Source organism: Vanrija albida (assembly GCF_041260175.1).
Source record: "Vanrija albida strain AlHP1 chromosome Unknown contig_3, whole genome shotgun sequence".
NCBI classification, from domain to species: domain Eukaryota; kingdom Fungi; phylum Basidiomycota; class Tremellomycetes; order Trichosporonales; family Trichosporonaceae; genus Vanrija; species Vanrija albida.
Window position 1 is genome coordinate 950,637 of NW_027191422.1, and position 23,861 is coordinate 974,497.

Sequence of the window (23,861 nt, forward strand, 5' to 3'; positions counted from 1 at the left end):
TTCGAAGTGTTGTCGATTGTCGCGCTTTACGAGACGATGTAGCTCAGAGCAATGACGAGGTACAGGGCGATGACTGCGTGTTAGTGGATAATGGCCGGGTGTTGACAACCTACGCATAAGTCCCTCCATCCAGTTGGTGCGGCCTGGGAAAGTCAGCGAGTATCATTGATGGCAGAGGAAGCGACTCACCATCCTGGAGAAGAAGGTTGACCAGCATGACAGACACGAAGAGGACAATGGTCTCAAAGTTGGCGAAGAAGAGGGTAAGGTCCTTGTGCATCGGCCAAGCGATGAGCACAAGGAGAGGGATCATGCCGGCGGCAATCTGGATACTGGACCCAACGGCAACGCCAATGGTAAGTTCCATCTTTCCTTTGCAGGCCATCCAAACCGATGTGGCGTGCTCGGCGGCATTGCCGACCAGTGGGAGGAGGATGAGACCAATAAACCTGAAAGTCAGATCTCCAATTGTGATGAGGCATGCTTGTTCCTCACCGCTTGGGAATGTTCCACTGCTGAGCCGTGTCGTCAATGCTACCAACAAGGACGTCGGCAGCGAACGCGGTAACGACGGTGATGATCAGGAGCCACAGGCCGGCACTCCACTGGTCCATGTCCGCGTGCTCCTCCTCCTCGGCCTCCTCAGCCTCGAAGAGGCCCGAGTGGGTGCGGAGCTGGAACACAAGGTAGGCAAAGTAGGTAGCGAGGAGGATGATGGAGGTACCACGCGAGAGGGTGAGCAGACCACGAAGCGAGGGGTCCTGCGGGTTCGGGATGCCGTCGCCGCTGAACAGCCAAGAGCCGTTGTCCTCGGTGGTCGAGGAGTGGTCTATTGAGTTAGAATGCTGTCCCATGGACAAAGCGGTTCGACGTACAAGCAGCAGGGAGGATGAGAGTGATGCAGGCCAGGGTCATGAGCGACGAGCTTGCCTGCGCCGCGGTCACCTGGAAAGTCGACTCGTAGAAGAAGAAGCCCGAGCTGCAAGTCAGCCAAGGCCCCCACAGTCGCGACGTACGCGAAGAAACTCATGCCGAGCACGAGAAGGAGGTTGGAAAGGACACTTCCGAGGAGTGAGGTCTGAACGAGGCGGAGCTCGTTCTGGACAAGGGCCGCGATGGCGACGATGAGCTCAATCGCATTGCCGAAGCTGAGAATGTCAGATGCAGCAGGGAATAAGAGCATGCTCGCAAACATACGTGGCGTTGAGGAGACCGCCCAGAGTCTGGCCGAGCTTCATGGACAGCTGTTCGGTAGCATCTCCAAGGAGCTGGGGGGGTCGCAATCAGCCAAGAGATCAACATGACTAGGGACGCGCCTACCTTTGCGAGGGGGACGATGGCAACAAACGACGTGACGAATCTAGCCGTCGCGCTCCAGCCCAAGTGCTCTGCCAACAAGGAGAGAGGGACGGCGACGAGGAGGAGGTTGAGCCACGAGCCGAGGAGGAGGTGCTTTGATGACGCAATGAAGTTGAACCTCTCTGCGTGATGGTGCGAGTGCTGGGCACCGAGGAGCGGTGTAGTTTCTTGGGTCGGCATGGTTGCCTTGATGGATGATGGGTGGGGTGGATGGGATGGCAAGGAAGGTGAGTTAGTTGGAAAGAGATGAGAGATGTGCGGGGGGCGAGCAAGTCTAAGTGGTGCTGCTGCAGCGCGTTGTTGGTTGTTGGGTGTGGGGTGGGGTGGTGCATGCCATGACGGCGGCGGCTGGTTGGCTGGCTCGAGTCTGCCTGCCTGCTACGGATGGCACGCGGCACGCCAGCGCGCCTGGCGCCTGGCGCCTGGCTGGCTGCGTGCCGGCCTGCTGCCAGGGGTAAGACGACTGTAGATCGGCTGTGTTGGGCTGCGCCAAGACTTGTTGGGTGGGCGGGTTCAACACACTAAGCGGGAACTGATTTCCTTGGACCCAATCAGCAAGGGGGCAGGGCAGGCAGGCTGCAACGTAACGCAGGCAGAGAGCATAGTCGGCTCTGGCATGGTATGGCATAGTGCACACCCATGGCAGCATGTGCGCGTTGCGCATCAACCCGCATGGCATGAGACGCGCAGGTGCGCAGCGCAGCGCAGCGACGAGCGACAAACCAGTTGTTTGCCTAGGGTTTGAGCCCAGACGTGTAAGAACTAGGGGGTTGTGCCTTGGTGAGTGAACGGCCGCGGGGAAAGGCGTCGCTAGAGCAGCCGTGACCGTTTACTGCCGCCGCCGCACAGACAGACGAACGGACAACGTGCTACAGGTCGAGATCCGTCTGCCCTTGTCTTCCTTGTGCTTGCTCCTTTGGAAGCTCGGCGCTCGGGCCCTCTTACCCTCGACTTTGGGTATTCCCCCTTGCATTCCCGTCATCGGCTGTTTCCTTCCCTCGCGCGGCCCCTTTGCGGTACAATGACGTTTGGAACACTGAGTGACGTATGTCGATTGTCACTCGCGACGCCTGTTGACCCTAACAAGCCCTCTCACTTTAGTGCATAGCAGAAGTCGCCGCAGCAATCCCCGCGCCACGCCTCTCCGTGCCGGCCGGGTAATCAAATAAAGGCGATGATGATGATGATGACTGACAAGCGCAGGGCAGACGCAGTGTGGGGCACTTTCCTACAAGTCGGGAGTCGGCCGCCAAACTACTAGTCAGTGGCAAGTCGACGACTTGCGGCGCACTTGTTACATCAACGTCGGGACCCCCCACTCCATCACCAAAGCAAGGACCAGACCTGTACACTGCACAGCGTATTGCAGTATATCAGCCAAATCAAGCAAACCCACCCACCCAACCCACGCCCACCACCCAATTCCACCCCTACCCACGTCGTTGTCACCCGTCGTCGCGTTTCGTCGACTCCCGTCTTCCCTCGCCGCTCGGCTCACATCTCGACTCTAGACGCGCCTCTCGAGCAAATACTGCCCATACACAATACTCATCGACGTCTCAGCAGCTCGCCCGCATCTCGCGCCTTTGCCACTCGACACACCCTTTGATGACAAGATAGGACCAGCGCAGGCCCCGTTTGCCGCTAAACGCACACCTTCCCTCGTCGCTTTCTTTCACACAGTCGACCATGGTCGCTACCACTATTTCCGCCCCCATCGCCACCCCCGCAAGGTCCAGGGGTGCTAACGGCGGGACTTACAACTTCCGCAAACAGCCAATACGCCCCATTTCCGACGCCGAAGTCGTCAGCAGCGACGACCAGAAGCCGAGGCCCGTGTCGCTATTGAGCTCCATGCTCTCCGACCACGCGTCACCTCCACGGCTCGAGTTTATCGGCGGAGGCCGAAGCGGGTCTTCAACTCCGTCCACGACGGTCGCGAGCCCAAAGGCAAACGATACCCATGACCCGGTGTCCATCCTGCGACGCTCCAGCATCGGCTCTGATGCTGAGCCCTTCCATCTCCCGCTAGCGCGTGTCACTTCAGCTGTCCTCAAGGACCAAGTGGTGAGCGGATCGGGAGCGCGTAGAGTTCGTGTCCTAACATCCTCAAGCCGCCACCAAATGCTCACCGCCCCGGTGCGCTCAAGTTCGCCGTTGCCACCCACCGTCCTGACACTGAACGGCACGTCGTCCCTCTCCCGGTGGACGATTCGGAAGGCGATGATGGCATGACGGATGCCGGTTATGAAGAGGACTCCGAAGGTGGTTCACCTGACGATGAACCTTCATTCATGTTCCATGCCCATAGGCTGGCGATGGAGCAAGGACGGGGGCGACCTACTTCTTGTTTGATCAAGGATAGACCGGCCTCGACATCTCCGAATGCGAAGCGTGGGCCCCAGCGCACATCACGGGACCATGTTCGCGTCGATCCATCGGCTGGCCACGATAGCAACCGCTGCTCGCGTCATCAAAGCCCTCCGCCCTCCACCCATTCAGACTCTCATTCTCGGTACGCGCGGCCGGGCCCCCGGGAAGGACGTGCAGGAAGTCCCATCCCATCTCCTCTCCCTGAAGATGAAGATGATGAAGACGAGGACGAGGACGACAATGGGGACGAAGATGAGATGGGCGCCAACGACAGCTCCCAAGACGGTACTCGTCACGAAACTGCCGGGTACTCGCCTGATGCCGACATTGCGATTGAAGACGACGACGACGACTCATCCGACCCTTCCGCCCCAACGCATCGGCCAGTGCACTCGCCTGCTACCGTAGCCGTTTCGCTTGGCAATGGTGTGCGAAGCATCTTACGGCGAGCTTCCGAGCATCTACCTGGCTTCCGCCCCTCTTTCTCAGCCGTCACCCCAGATGCGAGTGATGTTGCGGCACCAGATGGAGACGTTGTTCTCGCGGCTCAACCAGTGTTGGGTCGGGCGAAGTCACTCGGTTCGCGCCCAAACCGGCAAGCCGAGGCCTTGTTTGCGACCGAGGACGCGCCTGCCTTGGCTCCAAGTCGCCCCATTGCCTGCCCGAAGCCAAGGTCCGACCAGTTGGGGCTATAGTTAGATGATAGACTGTAGTTGACGCGGTTCAGCCTGCATCGTAGTTTCGTGGTAACGACTGCCGTTGACGATGTATTATGTTCTTGGAGACAGACATGGACCTTGCAAGTAGGGCCTAGGCGTGAGCTTTACTTAGGCCTTCCTCTCGACCCCCCCCCCTACTCTTGCGTCGTTCCTGATTGTGTCACGTGCCGTCGGGTGGCGGCCTTGCCGGTGTCGTCAAGTTGTTTGCCGGAGTGGGGGTACAAAGCCTGAACCTGAACCTGAAGTGTGTCGTCCAAGGAGTGCGATACCACTGGCTGGCTGGTTGCTCAAGATTGACATGGTGGCAAAGGGTCCGAACCGAATAAGCGGTGATGCTTGATGGGCAATTGGGCCCCATCCATGTGACTGACGTATGAGGGGGCACGCAGCGAGCGAGGCAAGGCAACGCCGCAACCGCGCAACCCTGGGCACGCGCACTGTCCGTCTGTCGGGTCATTCGGTCAGTCTGTCGGTTCTGGCCCTCGCTCGCTCTCTGGCTCGCTCGCTGCTCTCGTCGCTCCTCCTCCACCAACCACCACAAGGCTCGCTGCTCGCTCATCTCTATTGGCCGCAACTACAACTGGGCGCATCCTCGACCACCACCGCCCCCCACGACCACTTGCACAACCATCCACACCACGCCCACGATCATCAACAGTCAACATCAACTTATTCCTGTCACAACCCACGGCAGCTTCTCCAAAACGGCACGCACAGCGCGCACGACAGCCAGATAACCCACTCCTCGCCCAACCTCCATCCCGCTCCTTATCCACCCACATACACAACCTCGACACACCCTCTAACAGTCTCCTTCAGCCCGGACTCTTGTTCAGCTGCATCGCAGCACCTCATCTTCGGACAACAGCCGCGCAGGGCTCTCTTATCATCTGGTCACCAACACTGTCGTCTCTCAACGACCGGCCTTCGACTTCGACCTCTCCCCTGCCCGGCCCGACACCCTCGCCTTCAATGACTTCCCCTTCGTCTTCCTTCACACTACCCTCCAACCGTGCACGTCGCCCCAGCCTCAACACGTCCCCGCGTGCGATACCCACCTCCTCGCCTCGCGTTGTCCCTATCCCGTCCCCACGAGCAGTCCCTCTTCCAGTCCCTCAACGGCACGGCAGCATTCACGGCGGTTCGTTTGGATCGGTCTCGGACTTCACTTCCTTCTCTCCTCGCCTATGGAATAGAGAGTCGGGATCATTTCGAGGTTCCGTCTCCCTCAGCAACTCGTTTGTCTTGGGCGCAGCTGTCACCGACGGCTCGGACGAAACGGCATGGTTGGACGTCACTGCGTCAGAGGTGACAACGGAGAGGGCCAAGATTGTTGCCGGTGACACCAATCTTGAGCAGGCCACAGAGGTGAGGAGAGATCAAAGGTCGTCACTGACTGCTGCAGATCCTCATCCAGAGTGACTTGCAGAGCCTCCTGGTCGAAACTGGAGCAGGCTATGGCCTGTTTGATGTAAGGGGACCGGTCTGGCGATTGGGGCTGACAAGCAGTTCGCCGACTTGAACACAGTCCTGCTCCTGGTCCTCACTGCCTCGTCGCAGGGCTCGTTCGACCACCTCGACGACCGCTCCTGTGAGATTGTGTCCTGTCTCAAGCGTGGTGTCCGCCTGGGCGTCGGCACCGTGTGTGGTATGTGCAGAGGCCGAACATGCCTTGTTGACCGTTCTAGACATTTCGGGCAAGAACCCCTGCACCACGTTCCCGCCAGACACGCCCCTCCGCCAGTTGCTGCCTCTGTTTGCGTCTGGAGTGCACAGGGTGGTCATCACATCGAACCCGCCAACTATTCTGGGCAGCTCAGCTCTCCTCGAGTATCTCACTAAGCAGCCACCCCCTCTACTCCGCCTGCCGCTGTCTGAAGTTGACCTGCCCCTCCACCCATTGGTGTCGCTGCCGACCACGGCCTCGGTCCTTGACGCCATGCAAGTCATGAGCCTCAATGGCATGAGTGCCCTCGGCGTCATCGGCAATGACTCGGATAGAGACCCGGAACTGAGCTCCCTCGTGGGCATTGTCACCGTTTCTGACTGCTCAAAGCTTGTTGTCCCGAGCGAAGGGAAGCATGCGCTCGGCATGTCGCTCGGCGACATGTGCAAGAACGTCTTGGCTGATCATCACGGCCGGGAGCGTGGTGAGGAGCGTGTACCAGGTGGGTGTGTCGGGATGGCCACAGCTGACGCTCCAGTTCATACGATCACCCCCAGCACGACCCTCCTTCATGCTTCGAGACTGATCCTCGCAACCTCCTCGTCCAGAGTCTTCATGCGAACCAACCCGGGCGAATCGCCGCCCCTCTCCCCCGTGTCTTCTCCCGGCCAAATCTCCCCTCCTCCATCCCCCTCGGCATCATCCAAATCAATTGGCCTCCCCGCACCTCCGCCGACTCAGCTGTCTCCGCAATACGTCATCTCCAGTCTTGACATCCTGTCCTGCCTGGCCCGCTCATGCCCTGGCAGGCTCACGCCCATTGAACCTGACAGCGTCGCGGAATCGTGGGACATGCTGCCAGACAGCATCTCCAAGAGGCGTCGTCGTGCGAGCTCGTCTGCATTTACCGGCTTCGAAACTTGGCGCTGGGCCGAACCACCCACTCCTCTCTAACACTGAAGGCATACCGTTATCCAAATTGTATCCAAGTAGCATCGTCTGAGAATCAAACCCCACATAACAAACGCCAGGCCACAATACGTTGTACCAACTGTGCATGCAAGCAAGATCAATGATTACAAGAGAGCAAAACATTTAGGTGCCGAGAGGCAGTCACTCGGTCAGGTGTACATGTCGCCAGAGAGCCGGTCATGGAGGGCTTGCAGGTCAAGCTGCAACCGTGTCGTGAACAGCGGCTGCCGCGGCCGCGGCCAGGCCGATGCCTCCGCCGCCAAACGCGGAGAACCAATCTGAGTAGGCGCTGGCTGTCAGATGTTGCCGAGAAGCTTCACTTACAGCTGCCGGATGGGTACTACTTCGGCTTTGGACCCTTCGTCTTCAGCTTCGAATGGTGACAGCTTTGAAGTTCGCTCCAGTCGCTCCTCCTTCTCCTGCCATCGTTGACGAAGCCAGAGCTCAAAGGCTTTGGTCTCTGCCTCTGACGCCAGCCCATCTTTCGTGGGTGCTGAAGGCCTGAGTGACGGGATTTCGCACTTGGGCGAGTCGAGGTCCGAGTAGAGGCGAAGATGCAAACGGATCGTTGGAGGCGACACGCCGCGGAAGAACACTGACGGCATGCTGTACCAACTCTGTGGGTACTTGCCGAACGGAATTTCCGGATAGCTGATGGTGACGTCCAAGAGCTTGAGGTCGGGAACAGACGGCAGCAGTGCCCGGATACAGAACAGGAGGCCGGTGGAGCGAGGGTGAAGGAGTCCGACAAAGTCGCGCTGTGTTGTTAGGGCAGTGGCGACGCCAGTTACTCACGACGCCTTGCTTCTTGGCATAGAGCGCGCTCTTCGGGCGTTCCTCCTCACTGGGGATCGTACCCTCGGGGAAGAGGAACAACCACAGTGGAGACCGCTTTGAACCCTTGCCTGAGCTTGCCGTCGAATCGCCGGCCTTGGCTTCGCTAGCCAGGCGCTGCAAGGAATCGGTCAAGTTGTCCTTGTCGGCCGCCCATGATCGTTTGAGGAAGACGAATCGGAAGTTCCGCTGGCGTAAACGTCAGATCCTGCCCCAACCAGTGCTGGCCCGCAGTGCTGGCCCGCAGTCCGGGGCGCGCGCTCTCACCATTCCCCATCCTACGATTGGCACTTGCCGCAGGGCCCACTTGAGGAGGATGGTGATGCCCTCGGCGTGTCCGCAGTAGCAGGCCAAGATCCACAGATAGATCCAGTCCAGGTGGGCTTGATGGTTTGCCATGAGGATGAGCCTGTCTGGGAGATTGATGCGCTTGACGCGGCCCTTGCTGTCGCGCTCGACGAGATTTTGGCTGTCGATCGACTCATCGGTCGTGATGATAAGCGAGGTTGGAGCAAAGAGAACCGTAATGACAATTACTGGCCCGTTAGCTGGGCCTACAAGGTCAGCAACCAACTCACAGAGTCGCCCAAAGCCATCCTTGGTCCAGTCAATGGCCTCGTGGAAGAGCCGATACCCTATGCCGTTTGGGATGAGGAGCAGAGGCATAAAGAGCCACTGCGATGTGCCCATTCCAAAGCATCCCAGCATAAACACGATGGGAAAGAATATCTTGGCCACCCATGAGCCGTAGGCCTCTGGCCGGTTCTTGATGGGGATGCTCCACAGTGGTTTAGTCGCGGTCGACATTGTGAGCTCGCGCGACCAGTGGCAATCGGCAAAGCGTGCTTGTTTGGTGATAAACGCTACAAAGCTGTAGGAGCGTACAACAATGCCGTGCTGAGGATGGGGGGAGGTTGAGAACGATCGATGTGGAACCCCCAAGGGCCGAGGTCTTATCCCCCCTGCATCTCGGCTGGCCGGAGGGACTGGCCGGCTGGATGCGTGCGTGCGATGCGTCGACGTCGTCGGCTGTGTGGGCTGTGTGTGGGTGGGGGTGGGGTGGGTTTGTGGGTGGGTGGGTGGTCATGCCATTTCAATGGGGGCCCGCTTGGCCGCCCTTTGGCGCTTTGGCGGCTTGGCCTCACTCGCCGGCGGCGATAGTGGGGGCAGCCTGTCTGCCTGGGTGAGTGTGGGCATCGATGACGTAACCCATAGTGATTGACACTGTGTCACTCTGCCTTTGTCACTGCCGCTTTCACCGGAGAAGGGCAAGCACGTGATGCCAGTCAACATCGTGCGTGGCGACAAGTCACTGTGGCAGAGTGTTTGCTACCTCGACGTGTGAGGTCACTGATGTACATGCCTGATCAAGGTTGCTGGACGCCGCGGTGCGTGTGGGTCTGCGTGTGGGTGTGGATGAGGATGAGGATGAGGATGTGGATGTGGGTATGAGCGCGATTCACAACTCTGGCGTCTGTTTGTTTGGTGGCTCTTGCGCACAGACCACGAGTCTCTCCCAAGGTGGGTGTCTGTGCGTGTATGGGCGGCGGCTGGCTGGCTCAATCAGCCATAATGTATACTTCCTGCCCCTACACCATCACTCCTCATTGTTTGCTGCGCTTCCAAAACGCCCCCAACGACGGGATCGACGAGCAAGACGGCGAGAACAAGTCTTAGGACAACCATGATGCTCCAGACCACACCTTGACAACACACAACCAACACAAACCATCTTTTGCCTGCCAGGCAATACACTATGCCCCACCCAACGCCTTTTGGGAGCGTCTGGAATCGAACGCTTTCTTTCCTTCTCATGGTCCTCTGCCTGTCTGCCTTTATCTTCACGTAAGTTTCTTCCTTCCCACCTTCAGAATCGTGCCTCACATCCGAAGACTACTGGCCACATTCTCGTCACCATTCACGAGGAGGGTTTCCTTCCTCAAGGTTGCCAACTCGACTACCAGCTCACCCATGTCGATCAACTTCGGTGCCTTCGGCTGGTGCGACGAGGAATCCTGCTCTGCACCGTCGCTCCCGTATGAGTACAGCGCAGTCAACCGCTCCTTGACCTGCGCCATGGTGTTGTGGCCGTTAGGTGAATATCGGTGACTAGAAGTTCCAGTCTAATGACCAGCCGCGATATCAATCTTGTTTACGTTCCTGGCTTCAGCTCTATCGATGTTCTTGGGTTCTGCCGGGGCTTCGGTGGGGTTTGCGACATTCCTCTCCGTTTCACTGGTATGTCACGAGCAGGCACATGTCGCTGATACCGGAGTCGGTAACTGTCACTCTCACGTCTGTTGCGTGGCTGCTGTCCGTCTTTGGATGGAGTGTTGCGAAACGAGCCTTTGGTCAAGCAGAATCGGCCGCCGCCTTGGGGGGGGGTGATACGGTTGTCAAGAGGCGCGCTTCCTTACTAACCAATCTCAGCTCTGCGGTCTGGCTAGGCCTAGCTGCTGCGCTTTGCACAGTGCTGTACGTCTATCCAAGTTACTGGCTTGCATGTCGCTGACAATGCTTGCATTGCAGTCTGGCGGTTCTTGGATGGCCGACAACACCTGCACGGTCGGAGACGGCCGAGCGTCGTGATCGTCACGAGGTCATCGGCGTTCCGCGGCCGCCTGGTACTGGGTATTTCCATTACAGGCGAACGACGCGTGAGATTATTCCCCAATAGCAGGACAAGCCCAAGTCATTGCCTCGAATAGCCCAACGAGCGGCACACTCTGCCCGCCCTGACGTCATTCAATTGTCTCGTTGGGTGATAGACGACGTATTCTCATGGGCTAAAGCAATCAGGCCCAGGTCGGTCGTCACCAACACTGGCCCGGCGGCACGCCCGACCGATCCTCCCACGAACCAGTGGCTCCCTCCCTCCGTCACCCCGTAGTCCTTTTCATGTAAAACGTTGGTCTCTTGCTCTTGACCTTATCATCGCTCTCAACATCCGACACAAGTGGTGGGTAGCTGTTTGAAACGAGGCCTTGCATTGGTCGCGCTCTGCTCACCTTCTTCCAGACGCTACAGTGACGTCTTAATTTCCTCAAGCTTTAGTCCTCTAGAGACCTAGACACCGTTAAGCATGTCATCCAAGACGGATGAGAAGGCCAAGGTCGCTGTTGCGGCCCCGACCGCCTACAAGACCCCCGACTTCTCCCTTCGCGACTATGCTAGCTTCTTCGCGTCCGGTGGTCTTGCAGCCACGCTGTGAGTCTCTCTCCGGAGTCTACGGGCGAGCACTGACAGACTAGATCGCACGGCGCGATGACACGTATGTCCCCTGCTGGCTGTGGGAGCTTGTCGAGCTGACCCCATCAGCTATCGATGTCATCAAGACCCGTATCCAGATTGACCCGGCCCTCAAGGGCAACTCGCTGCTCACCGCCGGACGCAAGATCGTCGCTGCTGAGGGACCCGCCGGTCTGCTTACCGGTTTCGGGCCTACGGCGGCTGGATATCTGTGAGTCCGAACGGTGCTTATTACACCATTCGTGATCTGACACATTGCAGGCTCCAGGGTGAGTTACATGGAGCGGCTGCGGCCCTGTGAAACTGTGCAGTACTGATGTCGCGGCAAGGTGGTGCCAAGTTCGCGGGTTACGAGTTCTGGGTGCGTTTGGTCTTGCGGGGATCTTCCAAGTCGACGACCTAACACATCGCAGAAAAAGTTCTTTGTGGACAAAGTTGGTTACGACGTCGCCGTTCAGCACCGCACCGCGATCTACCTCGGATCGGCCAGTATTGCCGAGTACGTGTCCAGGCTCCACCACAAGCCCCATGTCGCTCCGGCGAGCAGGGCTCCAGTTGGACGTGACGCTGACAGGGCTACCCAGGTTCTTTGCCGACATTCTCCTGACCCCACTCGAGGCCACCCGAATTCGTCTTGTCTCGAACCCCAAGGTGAGGTTGAGACAGGTGTCGAAGTACCGCGTCTGACACCATCAGTACGCGTCTGGCCTGGCTAGCGGCTTCACCAAGATTCTGCGTACCGAGGGCGTCGGCTCGCTGTACGCGGGCTTCATCCCGATCCTCTTCAAGCAGATTCCGTTCGCTATCGGCCAGTTCACTGTCAATGAGCGTGCCACCGAGTTCATTTACAACCGCATGACTCCGGAGCAGAAGGCGAACCTGTCGACCACTGGAAAGCTCGGCGTCACTTTGACATCTGGTATCGTTGCCGGTGTTGCCGCGGCTATCCTGAGTCAGGTGAGTAATGGATGGCTTGTTGGGAAGCGAAGCCCGGCTGACTTGCTGTAGCCGGCCGACACTCTCCTCTCGCAAATCAACAAGGGACACGGCCCCGAGGGAACCATGCTCCAGCGTCTGTACTCGTTGGCGAAGCAGGCTGGTATTCGTGGCCTTTTCGCCGGTCTCGGCCCAAGGATGCGTGAGTAGACCTCGACGGGCAATCGTAGGATGTCAGCTAACCGGTCACAGTCATGACGGCCGGTCTGGTCAGCTCCCAGTTCGTCATGTACGACGGCATTAAGAAGGCCTTTGGTGCCCGCCCTGGCATTGAGATTCACAAGGAGGAGAAGAGCGCAGCCTAGACCAGAGATAATTCTTGATGGAGCAAGTAGAACAAGAACAAATGTGCGACGGCGAACAAATGTGCGACTTTGTCGAACGATTCATGCTAGCTGTTTGCAACGCATGGTCATACGATGACGATGTTGACAACGTTGACCTCCGTGTCAGTCTGTAGACGGACAGATGACGAGATGGATGTCCACAGTTAGATGTTGTGTGGATGATCTTGTCGACGATGCTGACGCGATCGTGCTGATAAACTTTCCGCTCATGCGTGGATCTTTGATCCCGCCCTTGGTTTGTATCGAAGGCGACATGCTAGAGGCTGGGTCGACGCGGCGTGCATGGCGCACGTCTGGTCGTGGCCGTGACTGGGCCGCACTGCGGCAGCACGCGTACCGCCGCCGCGGCACGGTGGGCTGGGCGGGTTGGCGGTGTTGGTTCGGGGCCCTGTCCCTGACGGACAAAGGAAACGTACGATCGTGCCACGCTCCTCGTCCAGTGGCTGCAGGTGCCACGCCTTCCGGCCTACATGCCCGCGCGCGCTGCACCCAAGCATGCAGCACATCGCGCAAAAGTCGAAAACGCGCCGGCGCGCTCACGGCCATCTCATCCTGTTTCCGTACTTAATCTCCAGGCAATCTCAGCTCGGTCGTGCAAGCCCCCCCTCTTCTCGTGTCCTAGCCACCTCGTCTTTGTTCCGTAAAACCACCTGCTACAATGCCTGCCGCCGACGCTCGCTCCGAGGCCCGTGTCTCCAACTACACCAAGTTCTGGAACAAGGACTCGGCCAAGGACACCGACAACGACAAGGAGAACCGCCTCGACAAGTACACCGACCTCGTCAACGGTATGTCCGTCACCTTGCCTCCAGAGCTTGTGGCTGACAGTTTTAGGCTACTATGACGGTGCCACCGAGCTCTACGAGTACGGCTGGGGTGAGTTAGAGCTGTTGGAGAGGCCCCGCGAACCGCGTCTAACGTACCCCAGGCGAGTCTTTCCACTTCTGCCGCTTCTACAAGGGCGAGGCCTTCCTCCAGGCTCTTGCTCGCCACGAGCACTACCTTGCCTCGGTGATCGGTCTCCGCCCCGGCATGCGCGTCCTCGACGTCGGCTGCGGTGTCGGTGGCCCCGCCCGTGAGATTGCCCGCTTCTCGGACGCCACCATTGTCGGTGTCAACAACAACGAGTTCCAGGTCGGCCGCGCTCGCCAGAAGACTGCCCGTGCCGGTCTCTCGGACAAGGTCTCGTTCGTCAAGGGCAACTTCATGGCCCTCGAGGAGCAGTTCGGTGCCAACAGCTTCGACGCTGTTTACGCCATTGAGGCTACCTGCCACGCCCCTACCTTCGAGGGTGTCTACGGAGAGGTCTTCAAGGTCCTCAAGCCCGGAGGAGTCGTGAGTTTGAGACATGTCCAGCCATGATCGGTCGTACTAACAGTTGCAGTTCGGTGTCTACGAGTGGTGCATGACCGACTCGTGGGACCCTTCCAAGCCCGCCCACAAGGCCGTCTCGCACGGCATTGAGGTCGGCGACGGTATCGCCGAGATGCGCACCCTCCACGATGCCCGCAAGGCCCTCAAGGCCGTCGGTTTCGAGATCATCCTCGAGGAGGACCTCGCTGCCCGCCCCGACCCCGTTCCTTGGTACTACCCTCTCGAGGGCGACATCTTCAAGGCCCAGACCCTCTGGGACGTCTTCACCGTCTTCCGCATGTCGCGTCTCGGCAAGGTTATCACCCAGAACGGTGTCTGGGGTCTTGAGAAGATTGGCTTTGTTCCCAAGGGAACTTACGACGTCGGAGAGAGCCTCAAGGTCGCCGCCGACGCCCTTGTTGAGGGCGGCCGCGAGAAGCTCTTCACCCCCATGGCTCTTTGGGTTGTCCGCAAGGTAAGCAGTAGCTTTTTGCCGCGCGATGAGCCACAGCTGACACAATACAGCCCCTCGACGCCAAGTAGAGATAGTTATGGCTATGTTGTCACGTTACTCCCTTATGCATATCGTAGATGATGACGAGCGTGTTACAGTCGAGTCGGTGGTTTGCTATCCTTTGTTTCAGCGCCTGTTGTAGCTCAAGCCATGTTCGCTGCGGCCGGCGCCAGCACCCCCGCAAGGGATCATGCATTGGATGTCAATCGTGCTATAAATGTTACATTTGTCGAGGAGAATCTAGTACCTATGGTGAAGCCTTCTCTCCCACCTTCTTCGCCGCCTCATCGCGCCATGTCTTGACGACATTTTCCGTGTAGTGAGCGGGCGCAGCACCGGGGAAGATCTTGAGGCGTTCCAGTCGGCGATCGCGGAAGGTGTTCTTTGGCAACATGCCAGACACGGCCTTGCGGATGACCTGCGGGTGGTCAGATTGGGCTAGTGACTGCAAATCATGTCAAGCTCACGTCTTCAGGTCTGCGCTGCATCACGCGCGTGATAGGAACCTCCTTGAGACCGCCCATGAATCCCGAGTGATGCCTGTAGATCTTGTCCTGCGACTTGTTGCCGGTCAGGCGAACCTGGAGAGCCTCCGAGACGACAACATAGTCTCCAGCGTCGACTTGGCGGGGTCAGCTGGAATCTTCTTTGCACCAACACGCTACCCACCAGCAGGGTCGTAGGTAGGCTTGTGCTTGCCCATCAGGACCCAGGCAATGCGGCTGGCGAGGTTTCCCAAGACGCGGTCCTGGGCCGAGGTGTGGTGCCAGACACGAGTAAGGGCGAGAGCAGTCTGCAAAGGGAGGGCGCGGTCAGCATCACGCCTTGGATCTTCATCTCCTCGGCCACACGTACCTTTCCTTTTGATGCGGACATTGTGTTGGTGTCGAGTATGCTACCCAAACAACTTTCGGTATCGATTGTTAAAAGTGGACTGATCGCGACGGGCTCACCCGGCGACGACTTGACTGAAATCAGGCCAGGGTGGCCTGTGCCACTCGCCCCAAATGCCGAAATACCGCCATTATCAGCTGCATCCAGCGACGGTTATTCAACTTGAAGTTACTACTAACCTGCATCATCCTCCATCCATCCAACACTCGCGTGCACCGTCGACACTCAAAATGAGGTGAGCAGCTCCATGCGCCGGCTCGGGTGGTAAGAGATCCCGCTGACTCGCATCAGCCAGTACCAGTCTGTCCCAAAATCCGAGCTCGACGAGTCGCAAATCCGCGAGCTGGAGGAGTGGGAGATCTCCCAAGGCCCTCTGTCGGTCCTGCAGCAGGCGGTCCGCAACCAGAGCCAGGTCCTCATCTCGTTGCGAAACAACAAGAAGCTCCTGGCCCGTGTCAAGGCGTTTGACCGCCACGCCAACATGGTGTTGGAGAATGTCAAGGAGGTAGGTGGCGGCGTGTTGTTGTGTTTCCTACCGGCCATGTTGCTGACTTGGGCGCAGATGTGGGTCGAGACCCCGAAGGGCAAGAACGCCAAGCCGGTCAGCAAGGACCGCTTCATCTCGTGAGTGCTGGAGTTGTTTGCCGTCCGCGTGCGGTACTGACGTCTCGCAGCAAGATGTTCCTTCGCGGTGACTCGGTTATTCTGGGTATGTTTTCTTGTCTGCCAAGTCGTTGCTGGACTGTTCTAACCGCCCCCAGTTCTTCGCAATGCCGCATAAAAGTGTAGGATGGTCAAGATAGACGAGCGGCGACCCGATACCCCGCGCCAGATGGTCGTTCGCAGATGCATATCAGCTGTATTCTTATGTGGCCGTTGCCGCCGGCACCTTCCTTCCCTGTCGTGGAGCGACTCTCAGAAAAGGACTCGGGGTTCGAATCTGACGCATGACAGCTACCCTCAGACAGCAGCAGACAGCAGCAGGGAAGCTGTGTTCGCCGCTCGAAACATTGGGCCGAGGCAGGTTGCCCTGCCACCCTCTTTGCCTCATTGCGCCTCTGGCGCTTCCATTCTCGTCTTCCATGTCTGCCATGTCTGTCTACTAACTAACACACTGTTGTACATTGGATGCCAGTCCTGGAACTGGTGCCAGTCTAGGCGAGAACACCACTGCCCTTGGACGAGTGAGAGTACTCGACAACGGCGTTGACGGCGTTCATGTCGAGCGCGTTGCCGAGGTTGATGCTGGTCAGGGCACGGATGGAGAGGTCCTCCTTGACGTTACCGATGATCTCGACGTAGGTGTCCTCGATGTGCATGTCCTGGGCGCGTCAGCTGGGTCGGTGGCAAGGGAAGCCGCGTCACATACACGGGAGAGGGTGATGCCGATCTGGAGTGTCAACAAAAGGCCGCAGAGCTCGCTCAAATGGCTTACCTCGCCGCCGTCACTGGCCTCGACAGTAGCCGTGTCGCCCACAAGGCGGACGACCTTGGCAGTGAGGCGGACGACCTGGCCGCGGTGCTGGCTCAGGTACTTGGAGTTGACACGAGCTGAAGGGTGAGCAGTGCGGCAAACAGGGGTATCAAGAGCGTCGCGCTCCACGTTGGAGGAAGGCATCTTGCGAGCGTCACTTACGTTCTGGGCCCAACCTTGACATGATGAGTAGTGGTGTAGTTTGTGAAGTGGAACGAGTTGAAAGAGTTGTTGACGACTTGAAAGTCCAGTCATCTCGACGCGTGAGGCGCGTCCCTCCATGTCAAAGATACACGCGACGACCCGGATTTGATCCCGCGCCCGCCCGCCATGCCTCGACCGGATGCGGCACGTGACTTGCCAAAAAGTCTGCATCTCGGCACCACTGCGAGGTGGAGAGGCTGCTTTCAACGTCTCCGGGGTGCATTCTACACATTCAACAGCCAGTAAACATGGTGTCCTTCCAGTGAGTCGACCGGCTGTCGCGGCGCAATCCCTATGCTAACGCCACAGGTGTGACGGCTGCGCCGACACGGTCAAGAAGCCCCAGCTCGACAAGCACAGGCAACGCTGCTGGGCGTCGTTCAGCTGCATCGGTGAGTTGCTTGCTCTGCGGCACGGCGTTGGCAGCCGCTGACCCTGGCAACAGACTGCTCGACCACCTTCCAGAACCAGGACTACAAGTCGCACACGTCGTGCATCAGCGAGGCGGAAAAGTACCAGGGAGCGCTGTACAAGGGCCCCCGCAAGGGCCAGCAGCAGAACAACAACAATGCCGCGGCAAAGGACACGCCGTCGACCTCGTACACCAACACGCCGGCCGACTCGCCAGCACCATCAGAGTCGGGCGCGAGCGGTATCCACCCGTCGCGCCTCAACCAGATGCAGGCCGGCGAGCCGCGCGGCGGCTCGTTTGCGCCACGGGGACGGGGAGGCTTCGCCGCGCGCGGCCGCGGGGGCTTTGCTGCCGGACGAGGAGGCTACGTCAAGGTGTCGATCACGGGCGAGAACCGCGCCCGGCCGGAGGGCGGCATGAGGCAGTGGGGCTCGGCACCGGCGTCGGACAACGAGGCGACGCCTGCCCCGTCGGGCACCGCAACCCCCACGCAGGGCGAGCCCGAGAAGAAGAAGAAGCGCAAGGGCGGCGACAAGGGCGGAACGGGCTCCAAGGCCAACTCCAAGTCCAAGTCGGCGCACGCTCCAGCCGACGAGCCCGAGGCTGCTGCGCCTTCATCCAAGAAGCGCAAGCTCGAGGCCGATGACGAGCCGGCCGCGTCCGCGTCGTCGTCGTCGACACCAGCACCACCATCCGACAAGACGCTCAAGCGGTTGAAGAAGCACATGTCCAAGCTCGAGTCGTCAACATCCGAGGGCGTGTCCTTGTCTCAGTGGCTGCAGCAGGTCGCCCAGGGCAAGGAGAAGAGTGTGGACCAGGCCGACATCCTCGCCGGTCTCAAGGTCGCCTTTACCGGCGGCAAGTGGCAACTTACAGTGTAACAGGTAGCATGCATATATCTTCTGATTCCACGATTCCTAGAAGGTACAAAACGGTGACCGCTAATGCTTTCAAGTCTAGAAATTATTCAACTGGCAACGCCGGTAAAGGCTTCTCGGTCGATGATTGATGACTCGTGCCCGTGTTGGCCTCGGCTTTGGTCGCAGCCGGCGGTGAAGGTGCAGGCGGCACAGAGGCTGGTGGTGTTACAGTGGGGGGAGAAGGTCGACCCTTGGATCTGTCAATGCGAAGGCGGCTGGCAACCGCTCGTGCATTTGCCTGCGGCCCGATTTGGAAGGCCATCTTGGTCTCCGCCGGGTCCCGCACGTCTGAGCCCTTCCAGCGGCGCCATCCATCAAAATCAATGAGGGCCTGATGTCGGGTTAGCATGCTCCGGCGCACGATTGACAGCCCAGAGCTCACCTGCATGCAACCCCACTCGATGGTTTTCCTCTCCAGCCACTTCAGCGACACTGGCTTGGTCAAGAAGTCGTTGCAGCCGGCTGCAAGAGCCGCCACACGATCGGTTTGGAGGGAGGATGCCGTGAGGGCAACAATGATTACCGCAGAACGGAAAGGCGAGAGTGGTGCTGCATCGATTGCAGACTTTGCGTGGTCGCTGACCGGTGTACCCGGGAAGACACCAATATTCTGGCCTCTCTCGAGCTTCCGGATCTCTTTCGTGGCTTCAATACCGTCCATGACTGGAAGTTGAATGTCCATCTGGAGTCATAGTCAGCCAAGCTTCTCCTCGGTTACACACCAAAATGAGATGGAATCCACCAGTCTTCCACTTCTCCACAGCCTCGACGCCATCCTTGGCGGTTTGATGCTTGATCTTCTTCTTTCGGAAGAACATGCTGAGGATATTCTGGTTGATGGGATTGTCTAACCGTTAGTAATGTAGACATGGGCTGCAACCCACCTTCGACGATCAGGACGTTGATAGGGGGCACGACAACATCCGATTTGGCATTGCGTGCGACCTCCTTCTTCTCGTTGATGTCCGGCAGAGGCTTGCCGTTGTGCGGAGAAGTCACACCGTCACCAGACTGGCGCTTCGTGATGGTGGATGACCGGCCGCGCCCACGGGCGAAAAGGGGCTTGGCATCTGGAGCTGCAGGCAGCATCTTGCGCCGTGGCTGAGGAGGTTGAGACCGCCCACCTTCAAAGCCTGACGAATCGTCTGTTGCATTCGAAACCGCAGAGGCCCGGCGACTTGGAGCAGGAGAGCTCGTCGGGGATGTCGCAGCGGTGCCACCGTCCGTCTCGCCAGAAAGCCTTCGAGCACTGCCCTTGCGGCGCGAAGTCTCTGGGTGATGGCCAGATCCGCCGCCACTCGCTGGCGGCTCGAAGTACATGCCGAATGGCCGCCCGTCGGGGCTCTGCATCACCACCCCTGAGGCACCTGACGACTTGCCGTTTGTCGCACGAGAAAAGTACTCGGCTGCTGGTGTCGTCTCAATATCCCCTAATGGAGTCGACATTGGTATCTTGAGGGCATCGCCGCGCGGTGTCAGACCTAGAGGCGGCGGAAGCTCCGCCAGAGGTGTCCGTGCCGATCTCGGGGTTGGCGCCTGGTTCTCAAGGGCGTTCACTCCGTCGAAGAAGCCGGTCTGCATCGAACTCGGAGCAGCTCGGTTACCGGTAATCACCTGCGGAGAGCGAGGGCTCGTGGCAATCGGCGAGAAGGCGGGATCGACTAAGGGTTGCCTGACAGCTGTGAACAGCGCAGTGAGGAAGCGTCGTGGGCCAACAGGTTTGGGGACAACCAGTACTTCGACCTGGCTAGCGAAGCCCGAGCTGGCGAGGAGGTCACGCACTTGACGATACTTTTCGAGGCCCGTGAAATGGATCACTGTGGGCAGAGTTGTCTGTCGGACTCCTTGGGTTGATTTGCCGCTTCGTGTCAAGCCTGGCCGCTTCAACGATCGTTGGCGACCGAGGGGTGTGTCGGATTTCAAGCGAGCCAGCTCCCTTCGAAGGGTGGCAATATCGCTATCAATAAGGATGAACTGCGGATTGGGCGTAGGTTGGGAGGCAGGGAGGATGTCCACCTCCACAGGAATAAGGGAAACATCAATCCCCCAGGCTTGGAGATAGCTTGTGAGGTGTCGAGCGAAAACGCTGCTGTGGCTGGCGTGTAGATGAACGCTACGCCCACGCAAGGTCTCTGCAAAGTCGGACAGCTCGGCCAGAGTTGGTTCTCTGGGTAGGCGAATATCGGTGAATGGCTGCCGATTCGCCTCCTCCTCGACTGTCAGCTTGACAGGCTCCAGTATTGGCCGACCCGGCGGCAAGACAGTGGACAGCTCATATGCGTGCCTTGCAATCCCGAAGCTTGTCGGGGACGATGGGATGGCATTGGTCTTGAGCCAGGCATTGGCCTGCCTCAACAACCGAGTGGACAGGACAGAATCGAACTTTGGAGTTGCGGCCTCCTTTTGCTCAACCAATCTGGCGAACGGGTTTAACTCTGCCCTAGGAGTCGCAGCATTGGAGTCAATCGTCTGTGAGATGTTGTGAACAATCTCAAAAGTGCACAATGTTGGGTCGTCTGGCAATCCAGTGGGAGGCGATGGTAGAATCTTTCCTGGCGACGGAGGGTGGTGACCGACAATGCTTTGCGGCCGGTCCCGGTCTGCGACCGGTAGCGAGTCTCGACGGGAAACGGCAACTGATGGCGATTGTGGGTACACTTGAAGCCCCAGCTCGATGGTATCTCCTTTGGTGGCAACCAAGAGGATCTGGCGGAGAACCTGGGAGTCAGCTCCAGTGCGAAGAGGGAGCACATACGTGGCAGAGAGCGAAACCCAGGGCCTCGCGATCTCCATTGACACTGATGTGCTTGATTCCAACATCACCGTGGAATAGGACGAGCTCGACGTCTGTTTGAGCGGCCTCTCCACTAAGCTGATCGGCCACGTTTTGGACAAGCTCCCCTACATCGAAGTCCTCAATAACAGACGAGGGGCTGCCTTGGCCATCAACCATTGGGCCTAGATTCGCCGACAAGTAGTTGAGGCCGCGCATTGACGATAATAGAGCCGAAACCGATGTCACGGGTACTTGAATTGCGCATCCCGAATACTGTTCTTTGGCGTTGTCCAAGAGATGAGGAGGGGAGACGTTCAAAATGGTCTGAATAGCTGTTTGGAGAGAGTCCACCAGCTCCACGGAAACGGAGTGCACTGGGTCAACCCTCATGCCTTTAGGCGGGCGAGGTTCCAGAGGTTGTCGTACCGGCCACGCGCGGTTGGGGAGCGGGGACGTCACTGCTCGATGAAAGGTGCCCCGTTCTGGCACAGCAGGTCCCACCGATGTAGGTAGCTCGCTGGTACTCCTGGGGAGGACGATTGCAGGAGCGGAAGCTGCCATTGCAGCCATAGCCGTGAAGTCGTTATCATCGCCCGACGAGCTGGAACTGGACTGCGCCCCAAACGGATCCTCTGAGAAAGACCGGGTTCGTTCAAACGGATCGGGCCTGCTGACAGATGAGCCTGATGGTGGCCACCCGAAGGCCTGGTGGCCAGACAACGACGAGGACGAGGACGAGGAAAGCTGTTGATCAGCTCATGGCCTCGTCGACTGTGACTCACGGGAAGCGTGCTGTCGATATGGACGTCGCCGGCATTGCGAAATCTGCCTGTGGAGGTATCCTTTGGCGACAGCTCGAATTCTGAATGATCCATCGAGTGGCTGATGGGGGATTCTGCCCAGCCGGGAGGGATGGTGATGATGGCTGATGGTTGGGAAGCCGGTACTTTGGCCCGCTCCAAGGCATCAGTGTCCACCTTTAGGGGTTGAGACATGACGGGAGCGGTGGAATCTGTCGTGTCTGTCGATTATGTGTCGCGGTGCGCGACGACTGATCGTAGCATTCAGGACGGGGGCGTGGCTGTGATGGTGGGAGGGAGTGTTGTTACAACAAGGCGCTGAGCAGGGAGGAGTGATGGAGAGAAGAGGAGGACAGGTGAGACACTACTACAGAATCGAGAGAGAGCAGGCCAGCCGTACGGTGGATGGTGGTTCCGGATGTCGTCAGGGACGCCCACTGCCCCTGTCCTAATTGATCGGAACCAAATTTCAAAGTAGCCACGAGCACTCATCATAAATGGCTATTAACATCACAACTTCTACTACACAAAAGAGCGAGCGAGAGCCGGCTCCTCCTCCTACCTCCTAATTAGTCCCCGCCATATCCTACTGGGTGTGGAATGACATGATCTCCTCATACAGGAGCCTCTTGAGTTCGTCCCGAGTAATGTCCTCCTTCATCAGATCAAAGTCGAAGAAATCAGAGTCCAGCGGCGGCGCTGTCGGCTCGTCCTCGGGGTCGTGGTATGCTTCCAAGTATGGGTGCTCCAGGCACTGCTCGACAGTGTATCGTTTGCGGGGGTCGACTGCAGTGATCAGCACCGTAATAGCAGCGTCTCTCCCTCACATGTCAGCGTCTTCACAAGGAAGTCAATAGCGAGTGGGTTTGACTTTGGGTACAGCGATTCAAACGACCGGCGCTTGCGGAAGGGCATGTTGCGAATGTAGTCCTTGGAGCGTCGAGACGTGATGGCGTAGAACTCATCCATCGTGGGGGTTCCGAGGACGTCCAAGATCAATGACAGCTGGTGGTGGCTGGGATTAGCCACGTCTTGACCTGAGCCTCACTAGTCCTTGCCGGGAAACAGCGGCTTTCCGCTGAGCATTTCGGCGAGGATGCAACCAATCGACCAGATATCAATAGCCTTGGAGTACATTCTGAAAGACAGCATGACTTCCGGGGCACGGTACCATCGTGTGGCGACATCTGAACTTGTCAGTGGTAACTATCGGCGACGGGCACTCACATTCGGTCATGAAGCCATTCTCCTTGCCACCGTTGGGGAAGGCGGTCTGAGTGCTCCGAGCCAAGCCAAAGTCACAAACCTTGAGGTCACAGTTAGCATTGAGGAGTAGGTTCGAGGGCTTGAGATCCCGATGAATGACTAGCTATTAGCGTGTGGCCCACCGAGCAGTCTCACTTTCAGCAGAGTGGAGGGCCTTGATCGCACGGCAGGTCTGATAAATGAAGTACTGGCAATGGTCGTCACTGAGGTCCTGGGTGCGAATCACGCGATGGAGATCCGTCTCGAGTAGTTCCTGGACGAGGTAGACTGCCCTGTCAGCTGCCAGGCCACCTGCTGTCTCTCTCACCCTCCTTGAAGCTCTCAAACGACGACGGCTTGATGATGTCCAGAATTGTAATGATCTTCGACGTCAGTTAACGTGCACCGGTCTGCGTCCTTGGACAGACGCCTTACATTCTCGCTGACACCCTGGTCGGCAAAGTACTTGAGGAGCTTGAGTTCGCGGAGGGTGCGCAGAGCAAACATGGAATGGTCAAACGGCGCAATCTTCTTGATGGCCACCTTTGTGTTGGAGGGACGATGGATGGCCGACACGACGACACCGTAGGCACCCTCGCCGATGACATCGACGATGAGGTATGTGCTACCTGTCACACCCAGTCAGCGTATGCAGAGCACTGGGCGCCATGTCAAACGTACCAACGTTGAAGCGGACCTTTCGAGGAGCCTGGGCATTGGAGCCTCTGGTGAGCTTCTCTTGAACGGCGGCCAT

At 58.5% G+C, this 23,861-nt stretch overlaps 11 protein-coding genes across 11 annotated transcripts; 5 read left to right on the forward strand and 6 right to left on the reverse strand.

Moving 5' to 3' along the window:
* Positions 1-26: 26 nt before the first annotated feature.
* On the reverse strand, positions 27-1,539 carry Q8F55_003680 (uncharacterized protein; the record flags this gene model as incomplete). The annotated part of the gene is made up of 8 exons (XM_069352210.1): positions 27-73; positions 114-143; positions 190-449; positions 496-829; positions 876-979; positions 1,017-1,148; positions 1,198-1,268; positions 1,321-1,539. The coding sequence occupies 8 exons, from the start codon at positions 1,537-1,539 to the stop codon at positions 27-29; spliced, it is 1,197 nt and encodes a 398-aa protein (XP_069209628.1).
* Positions 1,540-3,048: 1,509 nt separating this feature from the next.
* Positions 3,049-7,071, forward strand: Q8F55_003681 (uncharacterized protein; the record flags this gene model as incomplete). The annotated part of the gene is made up of 7 exons (XM_069352211.1): positions 3,049-3,426; positions 3,474-3,624; positions 5,707-5,819; positions 5,857-5,922; positions 5,961-6,099; positions 6,140-6,619; positions 6,656-7,071. The coding sequence occupies 7 exons, from the start codon at positions 3,049-3,051 to the stop codon at positions 7,069-7,071; spliced, it is 1,743 nt and encodes a 580-aa protein (XP_069209629.1).
* Positions 7,072-7,409: 338 nt separating this feature from the next.
* Q8F55_003682 (uncharacterized protein) lies at positions 7,410-8,730 on the reverse strand (the record flags this gene model as incomplete). The annotated part of the gene is made up of 4 exons (XM_069352212.1): positions 7,410-7,847; positions 7,885-8,112; positions 8,191-8,459; positions 8,502-8,730. 4 exons carry the CDS (start codon positions 8,728-8,730, stop codon positions 7,410-7,412), a joined length of 1,164 nt encoding a protein of 387 aa, XP_069209630.1.
* Positions 8,731-11,005: 2,275 nt separating this feature from the next.
* MIR1_1 (mitochondrial phosphate carrier protein) lies at positions 11,006-12,473 on the forward strand (the record flags this gene model as incomplete). Its single annotated transcript, XM_069352213.1, has 10 exons — positions 11,006-11,130; positions 11,175-11,194; positions 11,242-11,383; positions 11,434-11,441; positions 11,502-11,533; positions 11,586-11,671; positions 11,757-11,823; positions 11,869-12,129; positions 12,181-12,310; positions 12,361-12,473. 10 exons carry the CDS (start codon positions 11,006-11,008, stop codon positions 12,471-12,473), a joined length of 984 nt encoding a protein of 327 aa, XP_069209631.1.
* A 700-nt stretch (positions 12,474-13,173) lies between these two features.
* Positions 13,174-14,411, forward strand: ERG6 (Delta(24)-sterol C-methyltransferase; the record flags this gene model as incomplete). The annotated part of the gene is made up of 5 exons (XM_069352214.1): positions 13,174-13,303; positions 13,350-13,391; positions 13,444-13,850; positions 13,900-14,343; positions 14,394-14,411. 5 exons carry the CDS (start codon positions 13,174-13,176, stop codon positions 14,409-14,411), a joined length of 1,041 nt encoding a protein of 346 aa, XP_069209632.1.
* A 218-nt stretch (positions 14,412-14,629) lies between these two features.
* MRPL23 (mitochondrial 54S ribosomal protein uL13m) lies at positions 14,630-15,258 on the reverse strand (the record flags this gene model as incomplete). The annotated part of the gene is made up of 4 exons (XM_069352215.1): positions 14,630-14,800; positions 14,850-15,004; positions 15,052-15,175; positions 15,238-15,258. 4 exons carry the CDS (start codon positions 15,256-15,258, stop codon positions 14,630-14,632), a joined length of 471 nt encoding a protein of 156 aa, XP_069209633.1.
* Positions 15,259-15,506: 248 nt separating this feature from the next.
* Positions 15,507-16,057, forward strand: SMD2 (mRNA splicing protein; the record flags this gene model as incomplete). The annotated part of the gene is made up of 5 exons (XM_069352216.1): positions 15,507-15,511; positions 15,568-15,781; positions 15,839-15,900; positions 15,951-15,985; positions 16,038-16,057. The coding sequence occupies 5 exons, from the start codon at positions 15,507-15,509 to the stop codon at positions 16,055-16,057; spliced, it is 336 nt and encodes a 111-aa protein (XP_069209634.1).
* Positions 16,058-16,430: 373 nt separating this feature from the next.
* Q8F55_003687 (uncharacterized protein) lies at positions 16,431-16,934 on the reverse strand (the record flags this gene model as incomplete). Its single annotated transcript, XM_069352217.1, has 4 exons — positions 16,431-16,598; positions 16,646-16,666; positions 16,712-16,827; positions 16,913-16,934. The coding sequence occupies 4 exons, from the start codon at positions 16,932-16,934 to the stop codon at positions 16,431-16,433; spliced, it is 327 nt and encodes a 108-aa protein (XP_069209635.1).
* Positions 16,935-17,202: 268 nt separating this feature from the next.
* Q8F55_003688 (uncharacterized protein) lies at positions 17,203-18,247 on the forward strand (the record flags this gene model as incomplete). The annotated part of the gene is made up of 3 exons (XM_069352218.1): positions 17,203-17,216; positions 17,264-17,346; positions 17,400-18,247. The coding sequence occupies 3 exons, from the start codon at positions 17,203-17,205 to the stop codon at positions 18,245-18,247; spliced, it is 945 nt and encodes a 314-aa protein (XP_069209636.1).
* Positions 18,248-18,329: 82 nt separating this feature from the next.
* On the reverse strand, positions 18,330-19,867 carry MgSsk1 (Two-component response regulator SSK1p; the record flags this gene model as incomplete). The annotated part of the gene is made up of 4 exons (XM_069352219.1): positions 18,330-18,617; positions 18,669-18,968; positions 19,009-19,133; positions 19,171-19,867. The coding sequence occupies 4 exons, from the start codon at positions 19,865-19,867 to the stop codon at positions 18,330-18,332; spliced, it is 1,410 nt and encodes a 469-aa protein (XP_069209637.1).
* A 2,581-nt stretch (positions 19,868-22,448) lies between these two features.
* On the reverse strand, positions 22,449-23,861 carry tmk1_1 (mitogen activated protein kinase; the record flags this gene model as incomplete). The annotated part of the gene is made up of 8 exons (XM_069352220.1): positions 22,449-22,648; positions 22,690-22,877; positions 22,911-23,049; positions 23,090-23,227; positions 23,264-23,395; positions 23,436-23,490; positions 23,543-23,736; positions 23,789-23,861. 8 exons carry the CDS (start codon positions 23,859-23,861, stop codon positions 22,449-22,451), a joined length of 1,119 nt encoding a protein of 372 aa, XP_069209638.1.